The 14,732-nt window shown below is 40.2% G+C and overlaps 2 protein-coding genes across 8 annotated transcripts in view; both read left to right on the forward strand.

The window, feature by feature from the left end:
• TPD52 (tumor protein D52) overlaps positions 1-6,243 on the forward strand; it is a 102,706-nt gene extending 96,463 nt beyond the window's left edge. For all 6 annotated transcript variants that reach the window (XM_059166155.1, XM_059166153.1, XM_059166150.1 and 3 more), the window contains one exon: positions 3,553-6,243. In XM_059166155.1, coding sequence (XP_059022138.1) covers positions 3,553-3,672 — 120 coding nt within the window. In that variant the 3' untranslated portion in view covers positions 3,673-6,243. The remainder of the gene's footprint in view (positions 1-3,552) is intronic.
• A 2,209-nt stretch (positions 6,244-8,452) lies between these two features.
• MRPS28 (mitochondrial ribosomal protein S28) overlaps positions 8,453-14,732 on the forward strand; it is a 110,840-nt gene continuing 104,560 nt past the window's right edge. The window contains exon 1 of one of the 2 annotated variants that reach the window (XM_059166157.1): positions 8,453-8,709. In XM_059166157.1, coding sequence (XP_059022140.1) covers positions 8,494-8,709 — 216 coding nt within the window. In that variant the 5' untranslated portion in view covers positions 8,453-8,493. The remainder of the gene's footprint in view (positions 8,710-14,732) is intronic. The other variant, XM_059166158.1, reaches the window with a different exon arrangement.

Consider the following 14,732-nt stretch of genomic DNA (forward strand, 5'->3'; position numbering starts at 1 on the left):
CTTACATGTACCCTCTGACAGATAGTGTTTGTTCAGTCCTCAGTTATTAGACATTTAAGATAATGATGGGGATGCCATGGTGATCATTATTAATGATGCATGGTTTTATTTTTTGATGGCTTTGATTTCAGGGAAGGTGGGCATTTTTCCACCACTAGCTTTCTTAATTTGTAAATTATATTATTTTCAAGATTATATTCAAAATTATAAAATCACCAACTCAGGATTACCAGTGGCCAGAAAGGTTGTCTTAGGTCCCATCTACTGCCCAGCCCTTCTCTACAAATTTGTGCAAAGCCAGTATTAACTTTCTTCTTAAACTAAATCTGTTAAGTACTGTAGATGTTTTTAAGGATTAAAGGCATTATCTTAAACCCTTTATATAAATCTGCTTAAAAACAAATATTCAGATTCAGTCTTTCAGAATTGTAACTGGAGTCACTTATTTCTAAATGCATCTTTTTTTCTTTCCTTTTTCCTTTTTTTTTTTTTAAGATTTATAATTAATTAATTAATTAATTAATTATTTTTTTAATAGAGACACAGTGAGAGAGGGAACACAAATGGGGAGTGGGAGAGGGAGAACAGGCTTCCTGTGGAGCAGGGAGCCCAGTGCAGGGCTTGATCCTAGGACTCAGGGATCATGACCTGAACTGAAAACAGACACTTAAGGACTGAGCCACCCAGGTGCCCCTAAATGCTTCCTAAATTGCAGAAGCAGGGGATACTTATGGAATAAAAACCAAACACTCTTCCAAGACCTGGATCTTTTTTTCTTTTACAGACACAAATACACACCTTTTCTCTTTCTACATAAATGCATAAACATTTTTCAGAAAGAATCACACTGCACAGACAGTCCTATAACATTGTTTATTCAGCCCCCACTAGCATATGTACTCTATGATCCCACAGACACAGACACCTGTTCCTTTTACTCACTGATGCTTCTCAAAGGCCTAGAATAGTCCTTGGCACATTGAAGCTGCTTAATACTTATTTGATGAGCAAAATGTTTATCCTAGTCGTTCTTCTAGGTCAGTATGAGACCTGCTTTATTCTTTATAATGCCTAGTCATGTATTTGAAAATAGACTGTACATTGTCGAAGTCAAGGTTTACTAGAATTCAGTTCTCACTATTTGAGGTCTGTTGTGATAAGCCTCGCCTTGAAATCTGCCTTAAGCATTAGTTTTTGAAATGACTGGTTGGAAAACCAGACAACTGTATTCTTTTGCCATTGAAGGTGAGGAGAAAAGTCCAGGTCATATACTACATACTCTCCTTCTGAGTAGATTTAGCTTCTATAAATTGTGGTGAAATTTGGCTTTTGAGACATGACTAGGCACCATTCAGATAAAAAACTTGTAATTTTTTTAAAAAGTGAAGTTTATGAAACATAACCTCAAAAGGCTGTAAAATATGGTTGTATGCTTGGGACGTAATTTAGCTAGATTACATTTATATTCAATTAAACATCAGGTCTCCATGTACTTAGGTTTAGATTTTGGATTGATTCATGGGTCTGAGATTATTGGGCATTTGCTATGTGACAGGGGTAGGCCTCAGAGATACCACAGTGAGCAAGAGACAGAGACCCTTTCTGTAAGATGGGTAGACATTTGAATGGTCAATGAAAATAAAGTGAGGTCAGGTGCCATGACAGGGAGACTCAGGGATGCAGTGGGACCAGTAGCAGGAATGTCTGTCTTGGCCTAGGGGGGAAGATAGGGAAGGGCTTCTCACAGGACACAATAATATAAATGGAGGCTTTGAGGTTGAGGGGAATGTTTGCAGCTTTGGAGCCCTTTTCAGGAATACCAGGAACTTTGCTGTGCTTGTAGGGTAGTGAGCAGAAGATGAAGCTAGGGTGATGGGTAGGCCACACTAAAGTATTTGGACTTGGGGCAATGGGACGCCCTTAATGGATTTCAAACAGTGTGGGTAGTGTATGCTGTGCATTTTGGAAAGATCACTGGTGCCCTGCAGAGCTGAGGGAACGAAGACTGGCGTCAGAAGACTAGTTAGGACAAAGGAATTATGCCAAGATGGTGGTGGGGTGAGTTAAGGTAGTGCCCATGGGACAGGTTTCAGAGATGTTTAGAATTTAGAAATGACAGCTTGAAAGTCGCCCTTGGATTGGATGTGGCACAAGAGAGAACGATCAAGGATTCTCTCCCAGGTATCCGACTGGGCCAACTAGGTAGCTGCTACAGCCAATTAAGGTCTTAAGGAAGAATAGAGAAAGGACCAGTTGTGGAAGGAGTCCTGCATTAGACGTGTTGAATTGCAAGGGTCTTAAACTTTTCCTGTAATAAAGGAGTGTGTTTTAATAAATTAGTAAATATGCAGTGGACAAAAGTCGTGCAGATTTTCCAAACAATTTAGGGATCTTTGATGGGAAACCAAAGAGAGTGAGAGAAAATTTCAGCTAGATTCCAACTGATAATGTGGCTAGTCAGTTACGATTCAACTAAGAGCAGGGGCAAGTTAAACCTACCGTGAGTTGCTTTGTGGGTTTCTGATTAACGTTTCCTAATATTAGTCAGCTGTCCCGTCGGGCAGTAAGGAGATGTAACAGAGAGCATAGATAGGTCAGTGTTGTTAAGGATGAAATGACATAAGGGTTTTGAAAAGCATAAAGTATGATACAAATGTAAGGCAGACCTATTCATACAGACAGATGTTCACTGACAAAATTTCAGGCCAGATAAATTGGAGTAGTGCTTCACACCCTGTAACTTGTCTAGGAAGCCCCTGGAGATCTCTAGAAGGAGGTGGGGAGACTGGGCTGAGCCTACATGTCTAACAGGCTCCCAGGGGGCACTGAGTCAGTCTGGGGATCCTTGCACCACACTGTAAGTAGCAGCACATTAGGTTTTATGCTGTAACTGGGAAAAACAGATCAATTTCTTTGCTTGTCAGATTCAGTAGTTCTTTTCTTTTTTTTTTTTTAAGATTATTTATTTATTTATTTGACAGGCAGAGATTACAAGTAGGCAGAGAGGCAGGCAGAGAGAGAGGAGGAAGCAGGCTCTCTGCTCAGCAGAGAGCCTGATGCGGGGCTCGATCCCAGGACCCTGGGATCATGACCTGAGCCGAAGGCAAAGGCTTTAACCCACTGAGCCACCCAGGCGCCCCAGATTCAGTATTTCTTGAATGAATGTAGCTGAATGAACAGTCTGATGGAGCTAAAGTGTTTTCCAAATATAGACAGACTTCCAATAGATATTTGAGAGTAATAGGTCTTTAGAAGTTTTTTGGACAGATTTTCCTGGGAGGAACGATGAGCAGATGGGAAAAAAGAGGATCGGTAGCATCTACCAATCTGAGTATTCCCGCAGAGGACCCTGCACGGCTTTCTGTTTAACTGCGCGGGAACACCGCAGCAGTACTTGAATTCCGCGCCTATATGACCTTCGCTGGGCTAGCAGGTTCCAGATGGATTTGATCCTCAAAGTAAAATTTGAGTTACTTTTTTGCAGAGTCAGCTGAGTTTATGTTTCATGATGTCTTGTCCTTTTTGAACTTTTTTTTTTTTTTTTTTTTTAAGTCTAAAGTAGGGGGAACCAAGCCAGCTGGCGGGGATTTTGGAGAAGTCTTGAATTCAACGGCAAATGCCAGTGCTGGCGCCCCAGAGCCTCTTCCCGAACAGATGCAGGCGAACCCGTGAGGCCCTCACCTTTGTTCGGCTACCCACTGCCAGATGCTGCAAGCAAGATCCCAAGCACGTCTTGTCAACAGTCGTCGCCGTGAATTTCCACCAGTTGTGCTTTCACTTAGCTTTACGTATTCATTTGACCAAATAGTTTGTGGGTTGAACAAAATAAAACTATCTTCACTCTCTAATGTGCATTTAAGGGCCCTGATTTAGGAAACACTATTATAAAAAAACAATAACAACAACAACACATGTAATCCCTGGGGATCCTCATTAGAATGATCTAAGAAGCTTCAGGTTATCATACTGCTTTCCTCCTTTACAAAATTGCTGTGGATCTGGGATGCCACTTTGATCTTTGTCTTCAATACAATTTTCTTGTCTCCTTCTTGAACCTCTGCGTATTTGATTGTTAACTAAAATTTTCTTTAAAATTTCCTGAATCCTGGTTATTACAAGTTTTGGCACAATTTTCTTTAGCTCCAAGGGGAGAACGACCAGCTACAGAAAATGTTTCTTGAATAAACATTGTTCTGGTAGAAGGTATCTTGTATCTTGTGTGTCTGAAGACAGCAGACTAAGTATAAATAAATTAGCTCGACTTCCAGTTTGTTACAGTTTGGTAAGTGACGACATGTGTGGCAGTTCAGAGTCCTAGGTGACTTGAGAGCAGAACCCTCACATTCTTGTCACCAATTGTGATAATAACCCATTCAGTGTATTTGTTATTATGCCACTTCTCTTGACTTACTTGTCATGAGACTAAATTTCTAGTTTCAGAGTAGGTTGCAAAATAACATTTTGATTCAGGCTGTCTCCTAATTACCAGTAGGTTGGAATAGGAACACTCATCACCTGTTCCATTCAAAAGCTTGACCATTGTTTAGATCTCAGTAGCTGTAAAAATGCTAAAATCAATCACATTAGGGGGAATGTTGCTGTCTTCATATAATTCATTTAGCACCATTTAAAAATGAGCACACAAAGTTGTATGACTAATATAACTTGAAAAGATTTTATACTAAGGGGTTAGTGGTAACTCCTGAGGATTTAATGCATAAGTGATACTGTAGACATTGCCCCTCTACTTTGAAAAAAATGAACCAAAGCCTCTAGAATTATCTGCATGGAGGCCAAGGTACTTTCTTCTAATTAGTTACTTATTTGTCACTATGACCTTTCATTATTCCGTGTATGGTTATGGCCTATAATGTTGTATTTGTTATTTATCAAGCTGTAATTGTTTTCATATTGTTTATGCCAAATGTTAATTGCCAAGCTTGGAGTGACCTGAGGCTTTTTTTTTTTTAAAGCATGACTAGATTTACTTCAGGATAAATTATCTTACGAAAACCAAATTTGAAAAGCCACAAGTGTTGGTTGTTATAAGTAACACGCTGCCATTCTTGATTGCTAGAGTTTTTGTTATAGCATTTTAGATGCAACCAGAAATAATGCTCTATTAAATGTGAAAAGCTTAATAAATTCTGTATATGAGTCGTATAGGTCTCAATATTTATTGTGAGACCAGGGGTCTGGAAACAGCTTGTATTAAATAATCAACTGGTGTCTATGCAAAGAAACAAAACAAAACAAAAAAACAACAAACATAACTTTTTTTTTTTTAACTATCTGCTTTAAATCACTGCTTAATGGTGTTAGACTAACATATATATTATTTCCTTGAAGAGACTTTAAGGCAGTTGCCCAGTTGTTGAAGTGCTGTCCTGGAGGACTGGATCTGTAAAAATTTGTCTTTTTATAGAAATACTGTGGTTACTCATCATAACTGTTAAATTATTTTTTTTCCCAACCAGTCTTTTTTTTTTTTTAATCACAAAATCCTCTTTTCATCACATTGTTTTTTGTGTCCTGCCCTGTTACTATCTTTCACCTTTAGCTGAGTGGAATATATTCAGATCTCTGCTTTATAATGAGAAATGATAGACTAAGGAATGGAAAACGGGATGGTACTATGTGGGTACTTGGTGATGGTCATGAAAGAAATTGGGAGAATGGCTTTTCCAGACATCTACCTTTATTTAATTTCAAATGATTTAATCTTTTGCAAAGAACTCTGCATCTTAAAAGTAGTAGTAAAAAGTAGTGAAAGATTGAATTTAGACAAACATATGGAGGTAGAAATACTATTCAAAGTAGTCATTGTGGAAGATTCAATATTATGAATTCACAGATATTTAAGAAATTTGGAACACAGTGATTATTAAAAATACCAGAGAGGTCCTGGTCACGCTATTGAATTTTGTGTTTGACACTGAAAGAAAACAGTAACTTGAGAGTGAAATCTCAGATGTTCAAGTGAACAAGTGTGAAAGAAGGAAATCCCTGAAATTAACCCATGGAGTTTGTGGAAAATAAAGCAAGAGTAAATTCCAAAGTAAATTATGGAAGAGAGAATTCACTGCATTATTCTTTTAGTAATTCAAACTACTGAAATAGAGAAGGAGAAAACACCTTTAATTTGGAATCACTGTTTCTGGATTTGTTTATCATGAAATGCACACTGTATTTTTTTTTCTTTTTGTATAGTATTTGAAAACAATAAAAATTCTGTAATTTGGGTATGGGTTCTTTTTGTATGTATTATGTGTCAGGGAAAGAGGTGAGTCCATTATTACAACTTTTCTCCAGACACTTGGAAATTTAGATATGGGAAAAAACCCGTAAGTAGCTCTCTGGAATTAGTGTATCAAAACTGAACAAGCTACATGTTTATTCTAAGTGACTATTTGGTTTATGTATGTAGAGATGCTGCATAAGGTCCCATGTCAACACCACATGTGTTTCTTTATAGCTTTTAAGACCCAGATGAAAAATCAGATTTTCTTGCCCATACCAAAGAAACATTTGGTGATTAATTTGCGACCGACCTATTGTAATTGGATTAATTATAGAGACTGTGTTGGGTTAGACTTAATATAAAGCAGTTACCACTTTTCAGTAAACCTGCAATCCTTATACAATTAATGTCCATATTATTCAGACTCTGAAATAAAAATGAACTAAAATCAGAATGAGTGGAAACAACTCTTAGTTTATAAGGGGCAGCAAGTACCTACCACTGCCCGGGATTTCGTATTTAACATAAATGCTACTTGGTGACTAAATTTCTTGCCAACTCTCATACACAATTTTGATTATGGAGTGAGGTGGTTTGGTAGTGTGATTCTTGTAATTTGGTGGTTTTCCTAGCATACAGTGAAAAACACAACACCAATTTTGTTGGAATATTTGTAAGAGGGTATGATTTTTTGCTTTAACACTCCATTTCACCATGCTTTGTTCTTTTTGGTTTTTAGGATCAATTCTCTAAGCTAATGACTTGGCTTTATAAGTGAGGAAGCTAAATCAACCTTAAATTGATGTGCCAGAGGTCAGGATTACAGTCAGAACTAGAACTAAGGGGTTCATGAGGTCACTGGCCAATGCTCTTTACAATTTACCACTTTTTCCTGAAGGGAAGTATAAGTAGCAATTGCCACAGATAACAAAAATGTCTCGGGTAAGACTTCATTAATGGTCAAAGAAAATAAATGGCTTAAGTGCCAAGAAGGGGAACACCCTGGAGTAGAATCTTTCTTAAGCACCCTCGTGAATTTATGTAAGGATTACCCTAATTGGCTAGTAGTACTAAACTGCGTGGTGCATAAAATTACACACCGTTCCAAGGTTAATGTGGAGAGCATGAGAAGGGGGAGGGTTAGAGGGAGAAGCAGACTCCCTGCCAAGCAAGGGAGCCTGATGGGGGACTCAATCCGGGGACTCCAGGGTCATGACCTGAGCCGAAGACAGTCGCCCAACCAACTGAGCCACTGAGGCGCCCCTGTAGTCAGATACTACTAAAAAAGGGCTGTGGTCACATAAAAATTACTTCTGTCAAAATACTTGCAAATGAACTGTAAAGGGCCTTGTCATCTCCCCTAAAATAACTGTGGATTAATATAAAACTGATAGAAGATAGATGGACAGCTTAGTTTATCAACACTTGGTTTTGAAAAGGGTGGGCAAATTCTGGGAATTAACATTGACGAGGAAAAGGGAGAAAATCATGAATGAGGGTGGGAGTCTCTGGTGCACACTCCGAAATGTAATTACTTAGAAGGAATTGTAGCTACCTACAGGTGACAAAAACGTCTTAGATTAATTTTTGAATGTCAGTGGATCTCAGAAGAGGCTGCAAAAGACAAACTTGGACCCAGGATTTCACACAAGTTCACTGAACCCCACTGTGTGCCCGGTGTCAGGGATCCAACAGCCAAGAGTTTACAAATTTGGGAAAGCAAAGAGAAACGGTGTTAAGTAAACTTAATAGCAATTATGCAATAAGCAATTATAGCAATATTAAGAATGCTAAATGGTGCAAAGGAAACCCGGGGAATCCGACAATGTGTTTGGGGTTCCAGTTCTAAATAAGGTAATCACGGAGAACCTCCTGTCCGAGCAGAGACCCGAAAAACAAGCCTTGCGGCCATCCGGGGTTAAAGCCCATGAGGTGGGGCTAGCACGTCCCAGACGTAATACCAGAATTTGCAGGAGGACAAGGGCCAAACGATGCTCTGAGGAACGAAATTCCTGCAAGTCAAAAACACTTTCCATGAAAAACCTAGCAGATCGCAGCCAGTAGAGGACCCCTAGGCACCACCGATATAATTCACCGATTCTGGTATAACCATTTCTCCGCACGCCCGCCTACACAAGCGGCATTACACTTCCGGGTCGCCCGCGCTCCGGCGGAGGGTGGACCATTCGTTGCTCCGCCCCGTGGCCTGCGCGCCTGCGGAGAGGTCCAAGGTCAAAGGTTGCGGAACCGTCATGGCGGCGCTGTGTAGGACCCGTGCCGTCACTGCCGAGAGCCAGCTCCGGCGAGTGTTTCTCCTTTCTCGGCCCTGTCGAGGCGCAGGCACCGAGAGTAGCTCCGGGAGTGAGAGTTCCGATTCCACAGAGCCTAAAATGCGCCAAGGCGGCTTCGCGAGCGCTCTGGAGCGGCATTCGAAGCTGTGGCGGAAGGCGGAGCTCGGGGAGAAGACCGTGAGTGGCGGGAGCTCGCCGGAGACGCGTGGGACCCGGCTGTGGCTGGGGTTTGAGGGGAGCCCGGGCGTGGTGGGTGGCGTGGGAGTCGGGGCGGAGCCTGGGGTAGGGGTGGAGCTAGGATCTGGGGTGTGACTTGGCCTTGCGGCAGGCTAGTCCGAAGAGAGCTAGGGGTTGGTGTTTTTCTCCATTTGTGGTACTTCAGTGCGGGCAGGTACGTGCTGGACCTGCGTTGTCCGCACTCCTTTGCGCCCATCTTCCTGGGTGAGTGCTGGACGGGAAACCAGCAGGGAGCGCTGCCCGTGAGGCGGTCTGGGGCGACTCCTGGGTCTCAGAGACGAAGTGGACTCACACCGGGGAAGGACGGGGTCTCTGCCGGCTAGTTTTTTAGACCCAGGAAGTTCCAGCATGGAGCTTGGCGTCTGGCGTGCAGCGCTCTTTATAAATACTTAATTCAGTGAATAGTTGAAAGAGAATTACTGTCTCTGTGAACTTGAGCAGATGAGTTAACCGGTCAGTGCTTTGCTTTCCTTTTCTGTAAATGACAAAAAAAAAAAAAAAAAAAAAAAAAAAAAAAAAAAAAATTCCACATGTTTCAGGCGATACTTTGTAAAAATAGGGTAGAATTACTGGATAAGTGAAATGGAAGAGATCGGCATAAATACGAGTCACAGTTTTTTATTAGATTCAATAGACATGAAATTGGATGTTTGGCAGTGTTAAATTGTATAAAAATAAACGCTCTCAATTTCTATGCGCATTTCTTTGGAGACCAGCACCCAACAGTTCAGAGCCTGGCAGTGTCCTGGATTATAGAAAACTACCAGGAATTTAGTAGTAATTGTTAATAGTTACTAATGGCAAAACTTTCCTAAAATCCAAGGATTAGAAGAAGCCCGTTTTATTAGTTTTCTATTTGCTTCCATAACAAGCTACCACAAGTTTAGTGGCTTAAGACAACACAGGTTTATTATGTTTAGTGCTGTAGGTGAGAAGTCTGATTGATGTGTCAGTGGGCTCCAGTCAAGGTGTTGGAAGGTTTTGTTCCTCTCTGTAGGTTCTGGGTGGGATCTGTTCTTTGCCTTTCCAGCTTGTAGAGGATGGATGCGATCCTTGACTTACTGCCCTCCTTCTATCATTTTTAAAGCCAGCAACAGTAGATTGAGTCCTCACATCATATCAGTCTGACCTCTCTTCCAGTTACAAGCCTGTTGTGATTACTTTGAACTCACCCAGATAATGCAGAATAATCTCCCTGTTTTAAAGTTAACCGATTAGCAACCTTAATTCCATGTGCAATTTAATTTTCCTTTGTTATGGAAGGTAACATAATCACAAATTCCAGGGATTAGGATATGGACATATTGGGAAGGGGGGTGCATTTTTGTCTATCATACCTGAGAAAATCATAAAATTCTAAAAGGATGCTGGTGACTGACCTGAAACTGACTAATAGATGGATTTAAATTCATCCTTGGTGGATGTGAAGATTAAGTGTGGTAAAGTAGGAAATGTATAAATATAATTCACATTTCCCTTCCCCAAAATACATTTATAGGTAAGGGATTTCCTTATTTCTCATCTTCCAACATTTCTCACTTACACCCCTTCCTGCATGCTTTATTACCACATTCCAGACACATTCAGAAACTACCAGAAAATAATTCTCAACCGCTGAGTTAATTGTGGCAAGAGTGAAATTACAACATCATAGGTAGACTGTTTGAAACGCCATATGGCGATCATACTTGGGGGTTTCACATGGTTAAAAATGTTTGTTTACTGAAGGAAACAACTAAAGTATTTGAGCATGATCTGGATTCCATTGCCTTCCTTTCCCTTTGGTTTTTCCAAGAGGAGGCTGGAGTGTTTCTTGGAAGTCCAGCACAGCTCTTAGAATTGTTCATTCCAGGGGGAGTGGGAGAGGGCGAAGCAGGCTTTCTGCTGAGCAGGGAGCCTGATGTAGGGGTCAATCCCAGGACTCTAGGATCATAACCTGAGCCGAAGGCAGACACTTAACCACTGAGCCACCCAGGCACCCTGAAATAATACATTTGAAATTGCTCTCATGGGCGCCTGGGTGGCTCAGTGGGTTAAGCCGCTGCCTTCAGCTCAGGTCATGATCTCAGGGTCCTGGGATCGAGTCCCACGTCGGGGTCTCTGCTCAGCAGAGAGTCTGCTTCCTCCTCTCTCTCTCTCTGCCTGCCTCTCTGCCTACTTGTGAGCTCTCTCTGTCAAATAAATAAATAAAATCTTAAAAAAAAAAAAAAAAAAAAAAGAAATTGCTCTCAGTCCAGGGACTGCTGCAGAGTAAGCTTTAACTTAGTACATTTTAGCTTTGTGTCCTCAGCCATTTCTCCTCCAGTCTCCTGTCTTCAAGGAATAGTTTCACAGAGAGAGATGCTTCCAGGATTGCACAGTTCTTTGAATGAAATCCCACTGCTTTCCTAAATAATTAATAAAAATTAAACTTTAAGTTAAAAAAAATGTACATGCCATTCTGTTTTTTTCTAATTTAAGGTCATTTGTGATCATTAGTATGTTAACTTGTGGTTCCTGAGTAACATGTGCATACTTCAGAATAAAGCTTTTCCTGGCTTTTTACCCCACTAGAATATAAATTTCAAAGGGTAGAGACCTTGTCTGTCTTGTTCTGTTATATCCCCAGCACCTAGCACAGTGCTTGACCTTTAGTGGGCACTAATAAGTGTTTGCCAAATGGGTGAATGAGTGAATAGTACACATAGTGCATATTTGAACTTCATTGTACCTGGGCTGTCTTTGTTTTCCTTCTATATTTTTATTTAAATTCTAGTTAGTTAGCATGTAGTGTAGTATGGCTTTTAGGAGGAGAATTTAGTGACTCATCACTTACATCATTACAGGTGCCCGCCTTAATAGCCATCACCTATTTAATCCATCCCCTACTCACCGCCCTCTATCCACCCTCAGTTCTTTATCATTAAGAGTTTCTTATGATTTGCTTTCCCCTCTCCCCTCTTATTTTCTTCCCTTCCCACACATTCATCTGTTCTGTTGCCTAGATTCCTAATGAAATCATTTGGTATTTTTCACTTAGCATAATACACTCTAAACCCATCCTTGCAAATGGCAAGATTTCATTTTTTTTTTTTTTAAAGATTTTACTTATTTATTTGACAGAGATCACAAGTAGGCAGAGAGGCAGGCAGAGAGAGAGGAAGGGAAGCAGGCCCCCTGCTGAGCAGAGAGCCCAATGTGGGACTCGATCCTAGGACACTGAGATCATGACCTGAGCCGAAGGCAGCGGCTTAACCCACTGAGCCACCCGGGTGCCCCAATTTCATTGTTTTTGATGGCTGAGTAATATTCCACTATACCACATCTTTACCCATTCATCAGTCATTGGACTTGGGCTCTTTCAGTGGCTTGGTTATCATTGATAATGTTGCTATAAACATTGTGGTGGATGTATCCCTTCCTATCTCTAATTTTGTATCTTTTGGGTAAAAACCTAGTAGTGCAGTTGCTCAATCGTAGGATGGTTCTACTTTTAAGTTTTTGAGGAAGCTCCATTCTGTTTTCCAGAGTGGCTGCACCAGTTTGCACCCTCACCAACAGTGTAGGAGCCTTCCCCTTTTCTCCATATTCTTGCCAACATCTATTGTTTCGTATGTTAATTTTGCCTGGGTTGTCTTTGAATTGAGATGTGTATTATTGCTCACAAACAGTTGTATAGCTAAGAATAGTACATATTTTAGCATTTACATATTAGCATATCAGTTAGGTGTGCTTGTCCAGAATAATAATTGAGGAAGAAACAACTTTAAAAGTAAAGAAACTGAAAATACCAAATTAATTTTAATTAATTAAAGGGTTTATTGGAGTTTTTAGTGGTTTTCTGACTTATATTTATGATGATTAATATGAGCAGTTGAGAGATGTTAAAAGAGATTCAACTTTATGAAGAAACTTCCACTTTTTGAAGTTTCTGGATCTAATGAATTGGAGAGTATCTTGAGTTTACAAGATGAATGAAGTTCATCTTTGTTGTATGGTCAAAATTTTTGAAAAAGTATAAAAATAATATTTGCTTACTGTAAAAAGAAAGTTCAAGTAGCATTGAAGATTATAATGGAAAATGTAAACGCCTCCCATTCCTTTTCCTCACTTTTCAGGCTGGAGAATGTATTTGTTTTGTTTTTGTTTTTGTGTTTGTTTGTTTCTTTCTTTTTTTTTTTTTGAATAGCAAATGAGATCATAGGGAATAATTTGAAAGTGTTTTTGTTGTTGTTGGTGGTGGTTTTTTGGGTTTTTTTTTGAGAACGAGAAAGCAAGGGAGGGGTAAAGGAAGAGGGAAAGAGAATTTAAGCAGGCTTTTTCCAGTGTAGAACCCAACATGGGGCAGGATCTCATGACTCTGAGATGATGACCTGAGCCAAAATTAAGAGTCAAATACTTGGGGTGCCTGGGTGGCTCAGTGGGTTGGGCCTCTGCCTTCAGCTCGGTCGTGATCTCCCGGTCCTTGGATCGGCCCCACATCCGGCTCTCTGCTCAGCGGGGAGCCGTCTTCCCCCCCTCTCTATGCCTGTTCTCTGCCTACTTGTGATCTCTGTCTGTTAAATAAATAAAATCTTAAAAAAAAAAAAAGAGTCACACGCTTAACTGACTGAGCCACCTTACAGGCACCTGTAAAGATTTGATTTGATTTGATTTGATATGATTTTTTAAAAAATTTATTTATTTATTTGAGAGAGAGAGGAAAAACCGTGGAGGGAGGGGCAGAGGAAGAGGGAGAAGTTGACTCCCTGCTGGGTGCAGAGCCTGTCAGGGGGCTCCATCCCAGGACTCTGAGGTCATGACCTGAGCTAAAGTCAGACACTTAACTGAATGAGCCACCCAGGGGCCCCTAAAGATTTTATTTTTAAGTAATTTCTACATCCAAACACAAATTGGTTGGTACTGTTTTGAATTATATTATTCCTGTAGAAGAGTATAAGCTCTGGACTCAGTTTTGGTTTGAATCCTGGTTCTTTCGTCATTTACTAGCTGTGTTTTCTTGGGAAATTACTTAATATCTCTATATCTTCTTTTCCTTTTTCTTGAAAAAATACTTTGTCATGAGGTTGTTATGAGATTAAATGAATTTATTGTTTAAACACTTAGCATAGGGGCACCTGAGTGGCTCAGTGGGTTAAGCCACTCCCTTCGGCTCAGGTCATGATCCTGGAGTCTCGGAATCGAGTCCAGCATCGGGCTCTCAGTTCTGCAGGGAGTCTGCTTCTCCCTCTGACCTTCTCCCCTCTTATACTCTCTCTCTCTCTCAAATAAATAAGTAAATAAATATCTTTAAATAAAAATAAATAAATAAACACTTAGCACAAATGCCTGGTGCTTAGTAAGCACTCAGTATAGTTTAGTTGCTATTCCTGAGAGTTGCTGCTTTTAGGTAAGTATAACTAGGAATATTTTTCCTTATTATATATGTGTAATGTATATTACACATTATATATATATAATTATTATTACCTCATTGAAAAAAATTTGCTTGGTATTCCATGGTATGGATGTAGCATAATTGATTTAACCAGGCCTTCATTAATGAGCTTCTAGGTGGTTTTCTGTTTTGTTGTTCTTTTTTTTTTTTAAATACAGACTGTGCTGCAGTGAGTATTTACATATTTTTTGCATGCTTATGGGATATATGCTAGATCGAAGTATCCAGGCAATTGAGGGTGGTTTTTTTTTTTTTTTTAAGATTTTATTTATTTATTTCACAGAGAGAGATAGTGAGAGAGGGGACACAAGCAGGAGGAGTGAGAGAGGGAGAAGCAGGCTTCCCACTGAGCAGGGAGCCTGATGTGGGTCTCGATCCCAGAATCCTGGAATCATGAAGGCAGACACTTAATGACTGAGCCACCCAGGAACCCCCAGTTTGAGTTTTGATAGACAAACCTGTTTGTACCACCTCCCTCTTAGAGCACATGACAATGCCTGTTTCCTCACCTCTATCCATGTGGGATATTTTTTTCCCATGTGGGGTA

The sequence above is a fragment of the Mustela lutreola genome, chromosome 3 (assembly GCF_030435805.1).
Source record: "Mustela lutreola isolate mMusLut2 chromosome 3, mMusLut2.pri, whole genome shotgun sequence".
Lineage (NCBI taxonomy): Eukaryota > Metazoa > Chordata > Mammalia > Carnivora > Mustelidae > Mustela > Mustela lutreola.